At 39.5% G+C, this 17828-nt stretch overlaps 1 protein-coding gene across 4 annotated transcripts in view; it reads left to right on the top strand.

Moving 5' to 3' along the window:
- The window catches only part of ST3GAL3 (ST3 beta-galactoside alpha-2,3-sialyltransferase 3), a 161230-nt gene that overhangs the window by 27944 nt on the left and 115458 nt on the right, over positions 1 to 17828 (top strand). For 2 of the 4 annotated variants that reach the window (XM_030953032.1, XM_030953035.1), the window contains exons 3-5: positions 7294 to 7341; positions 9118 to 9252; positions 16440 to 16482. In XM_030953032.1, coding sequence (XP_030808892.1) covers positions 7294 to 7341; positions 9118 to 9252; positions 16440 to 16482 — 226 coding nt within the window. The remainder of the gene's footprint in view (positions 1 to 7293; positions 7342 to 9117; positions 9253 to 16439; positions 16483 to 17828) is intronic. The other 2 variants (XM_030953033.1, XM_030953034.1) reach the window with 2 other exon arrangements.

Genomic DNA, 17828 nt, shown 5'->3' with positions numbered 1-17828 from the left:
AAAAATTGCCTAAAGGAATATTACTACATCTCTCAAGTTCAGTATCACTAAGAGAGCTCTATTTTCAATTAAATGACAGGAAATTGAGAGGTGATAGAGAATGACTTTTCTGTTTACAGTGTAAGCAGTAGACCTTGATGCCACATTGAATTCTCCAGACAAGTGATAATACTTTGCTGTATCCATTCTTAGCTTTCAAGCCTTTTATCCAAGGGTCTTTGGAAAAAAATCAGATTGTTTATTTTTGTGGATGAGAAACAATTTAATCAAAGGACTTGTTCAGGGCTGCATGGGTTATAGCAAAATTACCCCTGTTGGCTATGGCTTAGTTTGCAGAGACTCACTCAGAGCCAGCTGTGCCTGCCCTCCCTGCAACAGAGCTTGTGCTGAGCCTCAGCACTCCGTGTCAAGTTTCCCGGTGTGGAAGCTGGCTGGCTCCAGGCTGAAACACAAAAGGATCTCATGTCTGCACAGAGTGGATGGCCAAGGAATTTGGGTTCAGATCTTAGCTTGGCTGTGAAGTCAGCTGTCAATAAAATGGGTGTTTTGGATGAGCCACAAAAATGGAGAGAGAACCTATGGGTCTTCAGTACTGTGTGCTTTGTAAATGGGAATGGTATTTCAAGACATAGTGGCTAGAGCAACATGCATAAACTTTTTTTTGTACAGTGCATAATTGAATTACTGTTAAGAATGAGATAGTTCCATTATTATGATATCTCTTAATGATGTGTGTTCTCAAATGAGGATGAATCTTCCCTCACAGGTATGTTATTTGAAACAAGAATTGTCTTATTCCCACATCTCCATAGAAGATAGAAGTATAGCCAGGTGGCACACAGGACAGGCATTCAAATTTAGTGTAGCCTTGTTTTAAGACAATTTATTAAACCCAGAGTTTATTGGAAATGTTCTTTACAATTGGATGTTTCCTGTTGCTGAAGATGTGTCCTGTTGCTGAGTGACTTTTCTCTTTCCATAAAGGGACTAAGTTTTGAACTTTGAACCTGGATCTCCTATCAGCTGCAGATAGCACTGGACTGAAACTCTGTATGTGTTTTGCTTGCCAAAACTTGCAGTCCCTTTATTTGCTGCTATTAGCTCTCACATCTGTGATTATGAAGTGTGCCTGTGCTCTGTGTGTGTCATCTTTATATGTAATTTCTCATCTTAGATATTGAAAATTTTAGAATTATGCTGCTCAAACAATACACTTGAGATCATAACTCCTTGTGGTGTCTAAACACAGGAGCAGTACTGATTGTTTTTGACAGAGTACGCGTGTAGGAGCTGAGATTATCAGTAAGAGTGGTATGATATGTGTTTCCTTTGACCCTCACTGATGCTGTGTGAAGTGGAGCTTAGGTGATGTCTTACAATTAGTGCCTTGAGTTTTAAATTATGAATATGAGTCATTTGGAACATCCTTGAACTGTGGTACAGAAGATGTTATTGTAGTGACCGGTGCCCTTAACACAGAGCCATCTCACTGTGTTTAGAAAAGAAGGTGCCAAGTAGGAAAATCCTTGGCACTATAGAAGAAAGAGCTTAGTAAAACAAAATAGACCAAGCTGGGGGAATGGGGAGCCCAACATTAATGCAAAAGCAGGATACTTAATAAGTTAGTTGGATGGCATTTGTCATTAAACTCAGTAAATTACTTAGCCCTTCCCTGAATCCACCTTCAGCATGCATAACAATGTGTTAGGAAGCGAAGGTTGCCTTGTCAAGGAATTTTTAAGTGCAGGCAGTTATGTTTTACTGAATCTGAGGAAGGATATTCATACGTTAGATGTCTAAGTGAGACCTCTAAGACAGAAATGGAATTATTCAGTTCCCTTCAGTTCTTTGGATATAAGAATTATTCAGTATGATGCATAGTCATCATAAGATAGGATCTTATTAAAAATATTTTTTCTTTGGGCAGGAGATGTTCTAAGATCTTCTTGCGAAATGAATCCCAACAGTAGAATGTGTTTGAGAGTGCTTTTGTATGCTTCATTTCCTGACTAGGTGAAACATAAGAAAAGTTTTTGTTGTTATTGATCTCTTTGTCAGCAAGTTATGAAGAGTTTCAGGCATTAAATATTCCTTCTCTGGTATGTCACATTCCAGAACATTGATCTCAAATAGAAAATAAACTTTGATAGCTCTTGGGATGTTCGATCCTATACTTTTCAGTACTCAGCAGAAAAAAGGAGACAGATGAATTACAGACCCTTAAGAATGTTCTTCTAATTCTGGTATAAAAATGAAGCACCTCATTTTTTTCTTTTCATTCTGACTCTGAATCAAAATTTTGTTGGGTAATATTACTGCAGTTGCCATCCCCAGGCCAGCTGATGCAGCTCTGCAGGATATCTGGTCTCTGATCAAGGTCTGGAGGTATAAATTACATTAGATGTTATTAAATGCAGGTTGTAGTTCTGTAGGAATCCATCAGAGTATCTGGAGAACAGAGGTGTATGGAATGAGAGACATTGATTATGCATGTAAGAAAGCAATGCAGACCTCTGAGCTTGAACATCTGAATAAGGGTATGCCAAATCACAGCCTTATATTGTGGTGTGTTCTTGTATTCCCTGTTTGGCTTGGCGTGTGTTGTGTATTGCTGTAATGGTATGTGGTACTTGAGGCTGTGTTAAGCCTTTATTATTAAACTCTTATAACTCCAGTGGGACTGACAGTTTGTGGTTTCTCAGGACCACTTCCAAAGCAGCACGCAATCATGTTGTTTTTCTTGGGGAAGTTACTTTATTGCTGAAGTCTGGTTTTGCATTTCATTTTTTTTCTTTAAAAAAACACTAAACAATCGCTTTCCCCAAAAAAAAAAAAAAAAAAAAGGAGAAGTAATTGGTTCAGCTTCTTTGGTTTCCAATTGGTTGAGACAAATATCTACAAATCCTTGCAGGGAGAATCTGTAAAAAGCAATAAAAAGTTAGTGGCATCTCGGAGGGACTTACTATAAAAATCTTAACTGAAATTTTGAAATAGCACTTAGGTAAACATACAGTTTATGTACAGTTCTTGTTTGAATGTGGATTATATTTGCAGTTCTCATTATATGTTGTCACTGCTTGTGTTTTGGTTTGTATATTGCATCTTCTTCAATTATGAAATCAAAGTAAGGATAGTATTTGTGTTGGAAATTAATCCATGTATTTGCTCCTGCAAATTATTTTAAGAACTTGACACAACCTGGCTTTTAAGAGCCGTTTCCATACATCTCTTCAGTGCAGTACCCATCGTAAATGATTATCTAGTGATGTGCATGGAGTATGAAACTTCAGATGCTTTTCAGCATGGCTTTGTTTGTCTCCTACAAATCTGCAGTTTGTTGGTGAGGATCATCACTCATTTGTGAAGATCCAAATCTTCGTTTATTTTTCTGTTCAGAAACCAGAGTACTGGAAAAGATACAGCAATGTGTTACAAGTAGCAGTTAAATACTAGGCTGGTGTCCAGAAATACCCTGAGCTAAGGTGCACAATATATGCAGCAAGATGGATGATTTAATTTGTCTGTCTAGGGCACAGGGGAGTGTGTTGCACAGTTATCCAGGCCCTCAGAAAGGTGAGGGGTTAGCAACACTTGAAGTGCATCCCTTGCCTTGAAATACAATCAGTCCACATACTTGGATGTCTTAGCTGGAGTGTGGTGTAAATGTAACAATAAATGTAGCCATCACAGATTTGCTTGCAGGTGGGTTTTTTTTGAGGTTTGGGTTTTGGTTTTGTTTTTTCTTTACTATGGAACAGATATGTGCATGTCCAGTTGTGTTCGTTTGAAGGTACATTCAGCTCTGGGTCCTGTATGGAGCATTGTTGGAAATGAGTTAAAATTTGTTCCCAGAGCAGCATTGAGGGTCTTGGCAGAATTTGTCTTTGAGCTCCTTTTTCCTGAATGAAATGGGATCCTTGTGTTGGTTTCACAGCAGTGGAGCAGGGTCTCATGCAACACTCCTCCACTCTCCAAAGGGGCTGTGGTGGGGTGCATTCAGGTAGCCCTGCACAGCACTGTTTTGTGGGGCATGATGGAGCACATTTGTATATTGGTCCAATTTGTGATGTTCTAACTGGATGATGGGAGTGAGGGAAAGTGACCCAGAGCATAAGTCCCAATGCAATTTTGGGTTTAAGTTGACACAAAGTGACCCAAAGCAATTTTGCAATCTGGCTGGTGAGGTCTCAGCCATCATTATTCCTGGCACTGGGTGCTTTCGAAATTGAGTGAGTGCTTGTGCTGTCTTGCTTCTTCTGATGGATTGGATAAGATCCAGAATTACATTTGGATTTTGCTATATCGTGTTGTTTTGGGTTTTCTTTTACTTTTCTTTTTTAAGCTGCTAGAGCCACCGAAAAAAAGATTGTAGTTAACATGAAAACAGATGTAAAAGACTGGCACTGTGGAATGTGCAGCCTTAAGCTGTACATATTGGCAAGTTACTGTGTGTCAGATTTCATGATTTAGGCATAAAGGCTGCCCTTCAGTTAAGGCAGGAGGACAAAAAATTTAAGCTTATTTATGGAAATAGGTATCTGAGGGATTGGGGACTGCTCCTTCAGGCACAAACATTTCCTGGCACCTAAGGCAAGGATGCATGTAAGTGGGTATGTTTTACATTGTATCTTAATGAGTTTTGAAAGATAAAGCCTTTGAAGATTGCCTTTGAAAGGTAGAGCACACTCTGTGGCTTGGGGAAAGGCACTGGGCACAGACAGAGCTGCCACTTTGTCTCAGCAAAAAAGACCCCCTAGAAAGTCAGGGGGATTTTGAACTGAGCGATGACTGGAAGAGATTTGAAAATAGAAGCAAAGAAAGTTTTCTTTTTGGGTTCTGTGAAGCAGAACTCTGTATTTGCAAGTAAATCTGTCTTGCTTCAAAGAAATGCTTATCTCCATCAACTTCTGACAGAAATAACCTGTAGCTCTGAATTTCGATGTGATTTGTTTTTGGGGTAGAAGAAAGGTGACATATTATCTTCTCAGCCTTCTTCAGGTTTATAGTTTCTTCATTTTTGGAGTGAAGAAATATTCAGCTAATACCAGAAATAAACACAGTATTTTAATAAAGATCCATTTTTAGTGAAATTACTTCTGGAGGTCGAAGGGGAGTTGACTATAATTCAGGTTATTCACAGTGAATTTGATTAGTTGAAACTAATAGTAGCATGAAGGACTGGATTGGAAAAGGGGGCTCTTAATCTGCTTTTAAATTGTTTTTTTTATATGAGGAAGATAACGTTCTCAGTTAAGGGAATGAAACATTCTACTATTTTGTGGGTTGCAATAATGTTATTAATTTGGTGCTTGCAGTGCTTTTCAGCCATTCTTACATAAATCCTAATATTTCATGCGCAGTGTTTGAATGCAAAATATATTTCAGGGAAATTAACAGCTTTTAAATTTGACACTAACTATAAAGCAGTACTTTATGTTGATAAAAATCTCAACAGTTTTTTAAAAGTAGAACCCCACACAGATACTTTAAAATTGATGACAAATGAAGTTTATGCAGTTAAAATGAATTAAACTCCTTGCTATTTAGAATAATATAATGATGTCTGAATTTTATTCCCAAAAGAGGAAATACAGTTGTTAAGTCCAGATGGATTTTTATTTTTCTTGGAGTAAGTTTTGAGACTAGTAATATCTTCTTTTTAATTTTTTCAATGTTACTACCATAGTGCTGGATCCAAGACAGCACAGACCTTCTTTTTCCAAATTCTTTTAAACCCTGTCAAATTAACAGTCCTTTATTAAAACAATAATGTTTATTTTGAAAATTAGCAGTTTCTTATTGCATTTTTAAGGGTTGGAAAATAAGCACCAGGATAATGTAAAATATAGAGAAGCCCAGGGCTCAGTCCTGTCAAGTTATTTTCAACTCTAACATGGTAACTACTTCTGATTGTAGCCTGCCTAAATTTCAGGTGATGCAGCAGGAGTTTAAACTCTTCTTGTGCTTGAGCTTTTTGCCTTGCACTGAGGGCTTGCACTTTGGCAGCCTTTGTGGTACTGCAAAGGATGTGTGATGAGTTGATCACATCTGAAACCTGAGTGACAAAGAGAAATGTCAAAGGATTCAGCCCATTTGTTTAGGTGAAGATGAGAGGCAGTTCAACTATTGCTGTGTCAGTTTAAAACTTCTCAGGCCATAAAATCATTAATCTGGTAGTGGTGTGTTCTTTTCTGTGTTTTGCCCATTTGCAATTTGTCTCTAAGTTCTGGGCCCTATTTTGCTCCACTGGTAGGGGAATAGAATTTGGTCATCTTTCTCCTTCATTTAGGACTTCCATGAAAATAGATGGCAAACCAGGAGACTTACTACCAAAATAAATCTTGGTTTGTCTCAAATAAGCATAAAGCTGGGGGAAAGCCCCATTACTGAGCATAATAACATAATGCAACTCCACTTGGAACAGATTGTCAAGTTATTACTGATAATTTTGCAAACAAATTCTAGGTTGGAAGGGTCCTATGTGAGGAAAATGAATGACTTATAAAGGGGTCTGGGTCATGGGGTGAGCTGAGTGCAAGCAGGCACTAAGGGTTTCTATGTGGCCAAATGTCAAGTTGCATACATAAAAACTATGGTCTTTAAACCACAGTTGAAGCAAAGGGTGCCCCATCATATGAAACAATGACTAAAAGTGTCAGGCATTAACTGGTGAGCAAGCCTTGCCACTGCAGTCATGGATAAAAGCTTTGTTGTGATTCCCAGATACAAAAATAAAAGGGTATCAAGTAGAGAGGTTATATTTTCTTGATGCTTGGCTCATGTGTTGCACATAGTGCAAAGGTGAAAAGATATTGAATTGAAATGCATTGAGTTGGAAGCCACTACTGTGAGTAAAGATGTGAGGAGCATGGTGAGCATGGAATGCAAGGAGCACAAAGTGCTTGGCCTAGCAAACCATGTCAGGGAAGAACTGATCATAACAGGCGAGTCCCCTAAGTGGGGACAAAATATTGGGAATACATTTGATAAGAAAAAACTCTCTAGGCCAGCAGTCAAAGCATGTTATGATTCAGTTGGCCAAGCTTATTAGACATAAAATTAAATTCTTTTCAATGAATTGTGGCTACTTCATTGGTTAACAGTGCTGTGATTTACTGCATACTCCGTTGTTCTGCCTTTGTTAGGTCTGTTGTTTTTTCTGGTTGGTGAAGTTGTTCTGCTTCCTGGCAGAAGGGAGCACAAGGAATTGCTTAAGCAAAATAACAAAAAATGTTACAGCAAGAAATGCTGCTGAAAGAAAGGGGAAAATGAACTTGTACTCTTGTGTTACAGATTCAGTGGTTCTTTCCTTTGACTCCGTTGGACATACAATAGGCTCAGGTACAACATTGCCTTCTTCTCTATCTCCCACCTCATAACAAGGCTTCTACTTAATTGGACATGGTAGCCATGTTGGGAGGCAGGACACTGAGTCAGACTTCTTTGGGAATCAACCATCTAGCCAAAAGGGTGAATAGGTCCTTTCCTAAGTGCAGTGGGAGTTTTAAGAGCCTTAGTACGACACAAGGATTAACCTGCGGGACTCTTCCCTTACCCAGCGAGGAAACGATCTGGACATGTGTTGATGATGCAGTTTGTGCTCCTCTTCTCATGTGAAAGGCATTAAGATGATGTCACCTACCAGCTGAAGAAAAACTGTTTCATGCTACTAGGATAGTTTCCCAGCTAAACAAACAGTTGAGTTATTTGGGGAAAGACATGAGGAATGCTTCCAGGAAGGAGAAGACAAAAGAGTCGTAACTGAACCAATAGGGCTGGAAACTTTTTTTTTTTTTGGGTGGAGATTGACCAGCATTATTGAACCCCAGGGCAAATCCTTTCCAATCTCATTTTGTTTGGAACCTAAGCATGACCTACAATGAAACTGAACCAGAAATTAAAAATTCTTTTGTGCTGGGAGCACTTCACTAGATCAGTAACTCTCCGTTTGGCTGCGTGTAATGTGCAAGCTGCAGCCAAGACACGCCATAGTGAGCATGATACTTGATGAAATTCAGTTTACAGTGTGTATATAATGATATATGAAGTGCAAGGGAAAGACTAAGAATTGCTCCTATAACTTTAAACCCCATAACATTTAAAAGATGGGGATATTTATTGTCTTCCACAAAAGACAAAACCTTTGCTTGGATTTTTTTTATCTTGCTTGCCAGCCTCTCCTCTTAGGTTGATAGGGGGAACTGCTGCCTTCCAACATAGCACCTGTCTTCTGCCTGCACTCTTTGAAAGAGAGCCTGCTGCCTGACACTAACGTTGAAGCTTGAACACACATCTGATTTACTAACCCCTCAACTAGTGGTAGTAACTTACTTTGTTTAAAACACCTCAAACTTTTTCTACTCTCCCTGTATCTCCTCTAAAACTTCTATCTGGAAATAGATCTAATCTTAGTGCATGATCTGATGTGGGAGTATCTCTAGGGTGCCAAATGGATATGTTGTTGTGTATATGGGGGAAACAAACCCCCTATTAATTCTCTCTTACTAATTAATGTGTCATAACTGAAGTGTGTTTTTGCCTGTGTCCTGTATTGGATGGTGGTCTCTTCAGTCTGCAGAAGTAGGGAGGAAGTTGCATAGATTTGAGATACCCTTGCTTGAATTTTAACCACAGATTTTGTATCTGTGGAGTTAACCATAAATGTTGCCACCAGTAGGAAAGTAAACTTAGTGGTGAAAAACAGTTCAACTGCTCTGTGTCTTTTGGAGTTCTGTTAATGTGGAGGGTGGGAGACAGGCTCATGCGAGCCATTGGACTGCCTGGGCCTGATTTAAAAGCACTGGTCTTTGTTCTGCCTGCATTTTACATCTCAGGCTTGGATTGGTTAGGAACTGAGACAGTAAGATTTGATCTTTTGTAAACCCTTTCACTGCAATAGGACTGACTTCCTTCATTGAAGAAATGTGAAGAAAACTCATATATTTGAGAAAGGAGACTCAGAAATGCCTGAGAAAGCTGTATGTTTATTGCTCTTGTGTTTAGTACTTTGCACTTACTGTGCTGCAAGGTTCACCTTGCTCTGAACGGGTATGTTTAATAAGATGTCAAGATGTGTGATATCTGTCCAACTGAGGGATAGCTTTCCTTGTTGAACAGGAAGGAGAGAGAGAAAAACTGTGGCTATTGTGCTTCCGCTGTCCATCCCATCTCACCTTGCTGCAGACCCAGGAAAAGACAGAGCCCAGAAAGAACCCACAGAAACCATGGCAGCTCCAGGCCCAGCCATTCCCAGTAGGTGATGTTTCAGCTAAAGTTATATGCTTTGAAACATAAAATTACATATACCTTTTTCTTTATTAGTCAAAACCAGCTGAGAATAGTCTCCCTGTTAAGATTTCATGCTGCTTAAAACTGGTACTTATATTTGCATATTAAACAGCTTATAAGTGCTTTTTAGTACCTGTTAATCGTGCCATGTGAAGGGCAATGTCTTATTGCAGCTTCTGTATCATCCTTGAGTTGACTGTCCTTCTTAACTTTGTCCCACATGCAAGTCTCAGTTTTCAGAAAAGCTGGAAATCTGTCCTTATGCAACTCAGATTAATGACACTGTCTAGGTTTTTCTGGATAAACTTTCTGAACTGAGTGTTCAGAAGCTCATCTGGTTATGGAGCTTCATAGGAGATTATTGGGTAGAGGGCATGTGAGCCAAATGTGTTTTGAGTGAGGCTGAACCATGAGGTTCATGCTGTGGTCCAGCCTTCACAAGTCCAGATGTTTGTGTAATTCTCTTCATGGCTGTCTGTTCCCTTAAAAGATAAAGCTTGAGCAGCTGAGATAAGTGTTTGATGTTATGTCTAGGCTGGTGTTTCAGCTGAAACCATTTCAGAAAGAAGGATGTCATGCTCTGAAGTTGGGGAAACAATCAGGACACGGGGTGTTTGAGGAGACCTAGATTTCATTCACTGCCTTAGACAGCTAATGCTCCTTTTATTTTTTTCTTTCCTCTCTAGTTACTTTGTTTTACTTTGTTGCTACCAAATCAAACATTGGACCTTGAAAGTTAGATTTATACCCCTGCTATTTTTGTTCAAGACTTTTTCCTACCTCCTGTGTCTAACATCAAGCTAAATTTTTCTTCTCTAAGCCTTGGATAGGAGTGCACTGGATGTGCAAGTTTCCCAGATGCTACTGAGCTTGCTGAAAATACTGAATACCTTTGGGCTGTAGGCTTATGCTCGTGTTTGATTGCGGTGCTGACCACTGATTCATTGCAGATGTTCTCACTTGCAGGCTTAAAAGGTGCTAGTTCCAACATTACAAGCAACCAAGTGTTATCTAGGTCTTGCTCAAATTGTTTGCATGTATTAACTCTTCTGGATTCCCAGACTTTGGTTTAGAGTAGCTATCTGCTGCAGCTCATGTGCTTGTGAAAGCCCACATGTAAGACCATGCTTCCAAATGCTGAGTTCACACTGACAGTGGAGTGATCATCTGAGAATTTAAATCTGTACTTCTTTTGGAGTTTGCTGTTAGTGATTCCTTAAGTCAAAGTCCATAACCATTTTGGGAGAAGCTGTGAGAACTCTGGAGGAAAGTTTCTCTGTTTCATTCAGCCGCTGAAGATGCTCAGATAACCATTTTGTGCAGGATGAGGATAACCCTGTGTCTGTCCTACCAAATACAACTCCAGAGTGAATTTGATGACTGCTTGCCTACCACTCTTTTGGCCTGGAGAGTGGTATGGATGGAGGCCAGGAACAGAAATGCAATTGAATGAGGTATCAAATGGGTAGATACCTCTAGGTAGGTACCAAATGGATAGATTCCTAGCATAAGAGAAAAACTTTGGTGACTTGCAGAAGATTCCTTGCTGTTTATTTGATTTCTCAATGATACTCTGATAGTACAAATGTCTACAGTTTCACACTCTGATATTTCCTGGATTTCCAGATCAGTGGTAATTAACTTTAGGTGTTCTTGGTTTGAGGAAAGCAACTTTAATTAATGTTTGGAGCTGATGTGGTTCTAGTGTGTTGGGGTTTTTCACCCAAATTGCATTTCTGTCTTAGCACTATGTGATAATGATGTGAAAGGAGAGATGAACTTACTATGCTGTATATTTCTTCATTTCTGTAAGGCAGGAAGAAAAAAGGGAAATACATGTATTTTCTCTGCTGGTTTTAGTGGCTTTTTTCTGCAGAAATGCTTTTTCCTTTTCATTCTTGATTAATGAGGTTCTACTTCATTCTTTATTTTTCTGAGTGTAGACTGTGGGAGCTGCTTGAATCTTTGCCAGTGACTGTCATGAAGCAGTTTCGTGGTCCTTATGTGACTTTGCCAGTGTGTTCAGTATCATCATCTGTCTTCTTATTAATGCTCTATTCCTCCAGTTGAAAATACAGCTGTGAATGATTTGAGGTTCAAACGTCAAGAAGTGGCTTAATGAATGCCTCAAATTAAGAGTATTTCAATGAGATTTTTCTCTCTCATGTGACATCTCTGCATCAAATCAGCACATCTTGTAAGTCACTAAAAGCCAGTATAGATTACTGTTTTGTTAATATTGTTCTTGACTTTTATTAGGAAATACGATAAACTTTATAGAATAAAGAGTATGTTGGGAGACTCAGTAGGGCAGCATTAACTCCATTTGCCAAGTGGACTCATGGCAGTAAATGGAACAACTGTTTAGCAAAGGCTGTAATCTGACTTGAAACAGATTACTTCCTGGGAAAAGTGAAAGGGCACATGCAGATCATAGGAGGAAAATTTTCATCTTCCTATCAGAATCTTTCCTAAATTCAGCTTAAAGCAGTCAGTTGCTTTTCTACCATTGGAGGTAGCTATAGTTTTATTAGGATGTGTAGATGTGGATCGGTGAGGTAAGCTACTGATGCTGGGCTGCAAGGGCTGAGCACTTCTGCTCCTGTGGATTGTTACGGAGCAGGGAAAGGCACCAGGGACTGGGCTTTGTCTTACCAATTTTCTTGGTGTTTTTCTTGATGTCACCTGGCAACGTGGAGAAAAAGGCTGGTAAATGTGTATGCAAAAGCATGAGTGGGGGTGAGAAGGAGACTGAAACACAGGCCTGCATGCAGTCCATGCAGGGCTGTGCTGAGAAGCTCGGGTGGCCTCAGCTGTACCACTTCTGAACTTGCCTTTCCAGTCTTTTTTATTCCCTGGTTATTTAAGAGAAGATAATGTTTTCATCAGTAAATTCCATCACTGAAGAGGTTAAAGTGAAAATCCTAAGGAAAGGATGTAACATTAGGTCTTTGTTTATCCAGTACTTTGATTGTTGCTCAGTAGTCCTGACTGCTATTTTTTTTAACCTTGCAATAAAAGCTTTTTTTTGTCCTTTTCAGCTGATCCATTTAACATGACTTTTTTTTCATTAATTCTTTCTTGTCTCTCAAGTTCTAGCAGAATTATTTTACATTGGTGAACTTTTTTAACTGTCCATATGTGTTTTCTTAGTCCAAGGTGAATGTGATGTGTTTGGCCTTTTTCATTGCAGAATAAGTTATTTTACTTGTGGCCTTTGCTGTAGATGTAGAACTTGCATGTGAATAGTGACCAGGGCTTGGCTCATATGGATCCTCAATTCTGCAGAGACCAAACTGCACTGGACAGGATGAAATGTATCAGGGTGGTCTGAGCATCCTTGATAGGACTTCTGTCTTTTGAGAATCATACTGATTTCTTTGACAAACACAAACATTTTGAATAAAATAGTGAAATTAAATCTTCTGCCTTCCCTCCTGTACTTGCAATTACCAGTTAAACACAGAGCTAGAACTGCATATAGACTGTCTTTTAAAAAAAAGTTTAGTTTTCTATTTCTGCTTCTTTATAGCTATATTGGCTGCAGATACAAGAGGCAACTTGAATACTTGCTAGATACTGTACACTGGCCTTTATGGCTTCCTGGGTGGTCTGCATGGAGTTTTCAGACATGAGACAATGCATCTCTCACTTGCAGCCTGGTAGCTGGATTTCTGTTGGATTCTTTGGAGGAATTTCCATGCTAATGCCAACGTTGAATTTGGCACGGGATTTGCATAATTTATAGAAATTGCTATGCTTGGCTCTATTTCTGTTCATGTAATCCCAATTACATGCTTTATTATGAAATAGTTGTCAGTTCTTAGATTCTTATTCAGTTCTGATCTTCCTGGAAATGTAGAAATGCATTTTGGTTTTGACCTAAGATGACCTCTTGTTCTTATGATGCAAGATGGTGCATGATGAAATTTCCCCTGTTTGTTCATTTCTGTGCTTCTGTTCACTGCTGTACCACATTGTCAACTGAGATCTGTAGGTCCTTAACACAGGTGATTGTGATCTTTAGAATGACTTGTTCTCTTCTAATAATGTTACTTTTATCCTTCATGGGCCTTTCAGTCTTCTGTGGGCTGATAATATGAAGTCTTGTTCAGATTACTCCATGATGTTCTTCTGGGGGATGCAAACTTAGTTCTTTATTACCTTTACTCATCTTTTGCTTTAAAAGCAGATCCTGTGCCCCAGAGCCGTGGAAGTGTCTGGTCTGGAAATTGGTGGGTCAGACATGGCCTGGGCTGGATCAGACCTACCAGCATGGTTAAATGTGAAGGGAGCTCTCCAGGCTGTACCTGTGAGTGGCTCTGCATTGTCCTTCAGTGTAGAGACTCCTAATGATTGGGGTGCTGGGGGAGGATCATCATGATGATGTTAGTGCAGGCCAACATCAAACCGCACTTAACATGGCCAGCTAGTCCAAGCTGATTTTTGGTGAAGTCTTTTTACCTTATTCTCTCTGACTATTTTGTTCTATTTTCTCTAATATTCCTGCACTTCTTTATTACACTACATGAAAAAGTGGAGAAATATTTCTGTATATCAAGGGGTTAACTTGGTGAGTAAGGCTTTAAATTAAGGTTATGGGAGGAGGAAGAAACCTGTAAGGGCACAGAGACGTGGCATGAGTGCCAAGGCAGGCTATTGCCATCTCTATTTTCAATGGAGGAAAAGGTAGAAATGGGACTGCCACTTTCTTGAGCTGTGAACTGTGTGATCAGTTCAGTTCCTCTCCTGTAATTGTCACGCCCCGACCAAACTGTATTTTAGATTCAGTTGTACTTTGATTGTGTGGATCTGTGTTTCATCTTGTTTTAATTTAGATACGTAACTCCAGACAAGGATTGCCTTTTCCTGCAGCTAGGCTCTGTGTGTTTGGCTTTCTTCAGATATTTGGGACTTTATCTGTCTTTTGTGAATCCAGGCCACTTCCAGCCAGCATGTGGGCAGACTTTTGGCCCCTTTTGGTAATTGTAGTGATACAGCTAAATGACACTGGAAGTCTGTATCAAGACTCAAATTTTTGCTAAAAAGGAAGATAACTTAGAATCTGTAATTTTGTAGGGTCCTAGTGTCTTTCCTGGGGAAACAGCATGTGATAGAGATTGATTTCTAAGCTAATAGTAATGCTGACTTCCAAAAGTGCCTGTGAGGGTGAGATGGCCCGTGGTGAGGGCAGCATTTCTTTGCCTGCAGTCGCTTGCACATCTCACCTGCCAACAAGAGGAAGGGGCGTGGATGCTTCTGGTTTGAGGTTACAGCCTGAAACTGTACTTACACCCTTCTGAAAATCAAGAACATACCCCTGCATCTGGCTTGAAACCAGAAATGTTGTTTTGTCTTATAATACTTGTTTTTGGAAGTGCCTGTTGCAAGGTAGTGCAAAGTAATTTCAGTGAACATGAAAACTTAAAGCCTAGGGAAGGTGAAACCGTTGTGACAAACAGAAGATAAATCTTGTGAAACGTTGCAGTGCAGGTCTGTCCTTAGTGTTTAGCTCATATGTGTGTTGTGGTGCTTTGGTTGCAAAGCTGATGAAGTGCTGAGTTAATATAAAGTCCAGGATGTTGTTGTAGTTATGAGGTAATGTATCTCTTATTGCATTTCCTCTTTTTGTATTTCCTGTTGGAAAGAAGGCAATGTTGGTTTGAATGAGATAACACTGATGGCAGATAGGTCAGTATCTATAGATGGTTTTTAAAAAAGAGTTATTAAAAAAAATTCTTTGTGGTTTTTTGCTTAGTACAGATGTTAGTTTTGGGAGTCAGAAGGGTTAATAAAAATTGAAGGCATGTTTCTTTTTATGGAGTGGATACCTTCCTATGCACAATCCTACTGGCGGAGGAGGTGAGGTTCTACAGGACATAATTTCTTGTGGGAGGAATAAACTGGGAAGAAATTATGAAGGAAGCAGCACATGGGGGAAACAGAACTGTCAGTATGTATCCAGAAGAGTGGAGGAGAGATGCACAGGTGGAGTGGGGATGGTGGGTGGCACTCGGGTGCTGGCAGGGAACAGACGGTATGTGCCAATATCAAGTGTGCACGTGTTCTATAGCTTCTGTTACCTAAGTGATGTCGAATAGAAGACTTCCCTTGGCTCAGGAATTAAATCCTAATGGGATTGAAACCAATGGCACAGTTTACATTGGCCTGTCTGGTGCAATCATTGTGTCTGAGGTACATGTTTAGGCTTGGCTGTTCTGCTGGTAAATGAGAGTGAAAACTTGTGATCTTCAGAGGTAAACTACTGCACCAGAAATCCTAGGGGTGTCTCATGAGAAAAGTAATCTTGTATTTCCAGTGAGGTCTTTCTAAAAGCTTATGAGAATTTTTTTCTTGTTGTTTCTTTTAATCTCTGATTGGGTTATCTTTTACTTCTCTGTATTTTTTTATTGTATAGCTGTGAGACCCAGGGGTCCTCAGTGTGAGGAAGCCCCTGAGCTTAACCCAGCACAAGAAGAACACTGCACCTTTTCCTTGTGTATCTCATGTGAATTCTAATAGTTTTAATTTTTGTATCCTGTGTTTGATTTACAAGATCACAATATATTCGGGGATGCTGTATTTTGTACATGAGTTGCATATGTTCTGAGTGATTTTGTTTCTGTAGCTGTCCCCTGTTCATGGCATAAACTGACTTTGCAGTTTTATACTGAAAAACACCTGAATTTTAAGCATTTTTGCCGCCGTGAGTGGCAAAAACCTTTCTCTTGAAGAAGAGCTGCTTGATTATGAAGTTGTGGGTTGGAATGGACAAGGAATGAAGAAAAATTTCAAAGCTCTACACATCAGAACTTAGGAGGAATGTTTTTCATACAGTTTAGTGTCAAGATTATTTGTACAGCAAGCAGGAAAGCTTTGTTTATCACTGCCTAAGTGGTTTCAGTAATACTTTTTATCACTCTGGATAGCTTGCTTAATTCTGGTGATTTCTGAATTAGTGGTTACCCATGTGTTCTCTTGCTGTGGTATTTCCTGGAGACTGAGAAATGTTAATTTAGGAATACTTTGGAGTAACAATAATCTGTATTGACAGCTGCTATAAGGACTTGTTTCTGTTCGGTTTTGGTGCCTTTTGCAGAGGAGACTCTTGCAGCTTTTATGATATTGTGTCCTTTGCTTTTGTTTTCCAGAATATGACAAACTGGGCTTTCTCCTGAACCTGGACTCAAAATTGTAAGTAGAACAGTAGGATTCTTCTTAATTTCTGTAGTTACAGCTTTCTGTTGTTAGCAACTTTTATGTCACCTAGGCAGCTGGCTCACTAAATTCTATAATTCTTCCTGGGACACCCAAGTCCTGCAGCAACCTGGCAATTACAACTCCTTTCCTTGCACTAGGCTTTGCAGGCCAGCTTGGATTGTGGTTCACTGTCATTAATTCCTTAATAACTGATCAAGAGTCTATAAATACCCACTTGAAGCCATGACTGTCAGTCTGCTCTAGATATCCTTCTCTTAACCTTCCAATTGAAAAATGAATTATAGATGTGAAAGCGGAAGAAATGTGAATCTACAATTTGCTGGGATGCTTAGGAGTTTATATTTCCTTCTACTTGTTCCTTTAAAAATGGATATTACTATTTTTGTTGATGAAATAGAGCGGAAAGAACCTCAGCACAAGGCGGGGACCTCTTGCTATGTCAGAAGGACGCTGCAGTGCTGAAGGATGAAGATGCTTCTCATGCTTTTTGCCTTAAATCAGTCGAATTGAGCCTGGGTTGCCGAACACTAGGGGTCAGTAGCCACCCTGTTTCTGGGGTCAGCAACCTGACGGAGTTTTTTGGTATTGGGAGCAAAAACACTACGAAAAGCCTTCCACATAAAAGGACCCAGAACCAATCTCGTGGTTTTGAATGACTTGAGAATACATTCCCTGCACAGCATGTCATGTCAATATGAACCCCATTCTTAATGTTTTGAAAATATCATTGTACCTATAGGGTGAAACAATTCAGTTTAGTGATCATGAGCAGCCTGTGAGCTTCCATAATGGAATAAAAGCATCCTAAGTGTGTTGGGAATTGCTGCTTGCAGGAGATGAGAAAGTCTCTAGGTAGGAACTTCTTTGCAGAAGCAGCTGGGTACATAAACTCAGTTATAGTAACATATGGCAAAAAGATTGCAGAATGCATATGAGAAAGAAGGAATATTGATTATTTGTTTATTAATTTTCCTCCAAAGGCTCTGTATCTTGTTCAGTGGTCAGGAAGGATAGCATTGACTGCATGAATAGCTCAAGGTTTCTTTCTGCTCTCCTTCAATGTAGTGTTCTACACAGTTTTTGTTGCATGCTGTCTGGAATGCATGTTGGTGGCACAGTTACCCATTTTCTTTGTTAAATTTTCTGTGTTGGGACATCCTAGTGATTCAGGAACAATAGTGTGTGTACCCATAGATGAGATTCACATGACACATTACCGTCAATTTATACATGTAAAAGTCAAAGCAAAAAGACGAATCCAAAATTGTGAAGTGGGTAAAGTAACCTTTGAGTGAATGTCTCGGTGTTGGAGAGGAAAA

The sequence above is a fragment of the Camarhynchus parvulus genome, chromosome 8 (assembly GCF_901933205.1).
Source record: "Camarhynchus parvulus chromosome 8, STF_HiC, whole genome shotgun sequence".
NCBI lineage: Eukaryota > Metazoa > Chordata > Aves > Passeriformes > Thraupidae > Camarhynchus > Camarhynchus parvulus.
Note: the sequence above shows the minus strand (reverse complement) of the source record. Positions and strands in the feature narration are given on the sequence as shown.